This window comes from Gadus macrocephalus, chromosome 7 (genome assembly GCF_031168955.1).
Source record: "Gadus macrocephalus chromosome 7, ASM3116895v1".
NCBI lineage: Eukaryota > Metazoa > Chordata > Actinopteri > Gadiformes > Gadidae > Gadus > Gadus macrocephalus.
In genome coordinates, this window is record NC_082388.1 from 11014159 (window position 1) to 11016658 (window position 2500).

The window sequence follows — 2500 nt, forward strand, 5'->3', positions numbered from 1 at the left end:
AGAACAAGACGTGAACATACAATACTATAATATGTTATTATTATATAAATCAAGACACACAGTTGCCTCTTAAGAAACCACCATATATCTACGTTGATTATAATCATTTAAATCTGTTACCCTTAGAGGCTTTGTCTCTATTGCCCCCGGTAGTAAAATGTATGTATTTCTGGCCCAGTCATTCCCGGTTACAGAGCTCTTTAATCTGGGTTGCATAAGCCCTGTGACTGTGCGGTTGAAGGTATTACCATGCCCTTGATGTCCTCGATGCTGTATAGCTGTGGTGGAAGCTAATATGATTCAGTAGATGAGACTTCTAGTAAGGAGGGTTTCCCGTAGACAAAAGCCTCTTAAGCGCAGATGAGTGGAGGAACCCTGGAAAACGTACATTTACGTTGCCTGAGCACAAAAAGCTTAATACGATTATTAGTCAAGGGTTGAGTTACCATTGATGTAACATACTTTTTTCCGGGCTGAGGCCATATAAGGACTTGTCTTTACCTCTCTCTGTAAACAAGTACAATATAGGAGCGTGTACATTGTTGACCCTGCTCTCTCTCTCTCTCTCTCTCTGCAGTACTACTGGCTCTTTGTCCTCTCCCGAGGCCTGGTGGGGATCGGGGAGTCCAGCTACTCGTCCATCTCGCCCACCATCATCGGAGACCTGTTCACCAACAACAGCCGAACCATGATGCTGTCTATCTTCTACCTGGCCATTCCCCTGGGGAGGTGAGTGGGAGACCCTGTAAACTCTGAACACGCTAGACCGGCCCACTGCTGCTGAGATCAACCACAGTCATGTTAGTTTCCAGGGCCATTTTTCACTATCTGGGGGCCTTAAAACACATACTTAATGGAGCCCTCCTGTCTCACGACATTAGATTTATCAAACCAAGAACCTTAAATATCCGAATAAATGCAATACCAAGGCTACTATATTAAGTGTGCCTTTGCAGTTGAAGCTAATAATGGAATTGAATTAGCCCTCTTATTATCTTCTAGTTCAAGCTAACGGCTTGGTGTCCGATAGTCCCCTCTGATAAGAAAGCCATAGCTTTCCACTTGAAATCAAAAGTAAAATCAATCAGGATCGCTAAGGTTGAATCTGTGTGTTCCTCAACCCCAGGTACACATTTGAAACACAAAAGCCATTGATCTTCATTTCAATCAACCTCACACATCAGAAATCCTGAATTTGTCCCGGCTCGCCCAGCGTGGCCATTGTATGTTCCGAGCAGCCAGACAAAGAAGTGAGCGGTGACTGTGCAGCGAGCCAGTGGGAGCTGGCTGCTCAGAGAGCAAAGACAGTGCGAACCCGAGTGGCAATAGAAAAGATCCAAAAGCGCCAGAACCCTTTCAGTTCAGTCAGACCGGCAAAGAGCCAGGGGAAAGGAGACAAAAGCAATGCTGACATCCCGTTGTGGGCGTCATGAGTGCTGAAGCGCTGCTCTGTGCTACACACCACACCCTCTGCAACCCTGAGGGATGGACAGACAGACAGGAGGACTGATGAAGAGACAGACTGATAGACAATTTATGAATTGAGGAGGAGGAGAAGGGTAGGATTCGTCCTCTGAAACGCTGTAGGCCTACTGGGTTTAGGGGAAAACGTTCGGAGCACAGTAGTCACCTTGGCAACAAAGGGACAATAGGAAGTAGGAGTAGGAAAGGAGTAGGATCTCCAACATCCTACCTTACACGCCCCCATCCCAGCCTTCCTCTTCAGTTTGTATTCTCCCGATGTTGTGGCTGTTTCCAGGAAATGACGACAGGGGAAACGGATTCCCCTGTTCTCCAGCAACTCGACCGTGACCTTTAACCTTGCCCTCTGACCCCGGTCCTGTTGTCATGTTGAGCGTTTGAAGTGTTTTCCGTTCTTGAGTTCTGTTGTTCATTTTGAACCGTGGACACTCCCTGTATGGGCTCAAAAGATGAGAGTCACTCACTGGAGATACTGTGTGGGGTCTGGAGCAGATGTACTGCTTGGGTGTTTGGTGTTATTTTAGGAGCTGTAATTGGCTTTGTGGAAGAACAACTTTTAGTTGGTTCCCCCTCCCTAAGTGTGTGCATGTGTGTTTGTGTGTGTGAGTGTGTGTGTGTGTGTGAGTGTGTGTGCCTGCTTCTATGTGTGTGTGTGTATATGCGTGCATGTGTGCGTGCATGCATGCGTGTGTGTGTGTTTGTGTTTGCGAGTAATCATGTATGTGTGTGAATGTTTGTATGTGTGTGTAGAAGCGGTAGAGCGTGTCATGGCCCTTCAAGAGCTGTAGCTGATAAGAGAGTTTTGAAAGGCCTTGTTAGCGGGGATAAACACCTTTGTATACACTGCTATTCTGATGGAGAGCAGCATAGCCTCGGGCTATCTAAGCCTCCCAACAGGTTGCATACGCCTTTAAGAACCCAGCGACTGTATCATGGACAATGGCCAAATCAATTCTAATCTTCGACATCATTGATTCTGGCAGTTGACTCAATATTTAAGTCTATGGCTGCCGTTTGA

General features: G+C 46.5%; 2 protein-coding genes across 2 annotated transcripts in view; both read left to right on the plus strand.

Moving 5' to 3' along the window:
- nherf4b (NHERF family PDZ scaffold protein 4b) overlaps positions 1-2500 on the plus strand; it is a 205643-nt gene that overhangs the window by 41537 nt on the left and 161606 nt on the right. The gene's annotated exons all lie outside the window — the stretch shown is intronic.
- Positions 1-2500, plus strand: part of spns2 (SPNS lysolipid transporter 2, sphingosine-1-phosphate) — a 21070-nt gene that overhangs the window by 1166 nt on the left and 17404 nt on the right. The window contains exon 1 of the mRNA XM_060056704.1: positions 1-729. This exon is cut by the window's left edge and continues 1166 nt beyond it. Within this exon, the coding sequence (XP_059912687.1) occupies positions 689-729 (41 nt within the window). The 5' untranslated portion in view covers positions 1-688. The remainder of the gene's footprint in view (positions 730-2500) is intronic.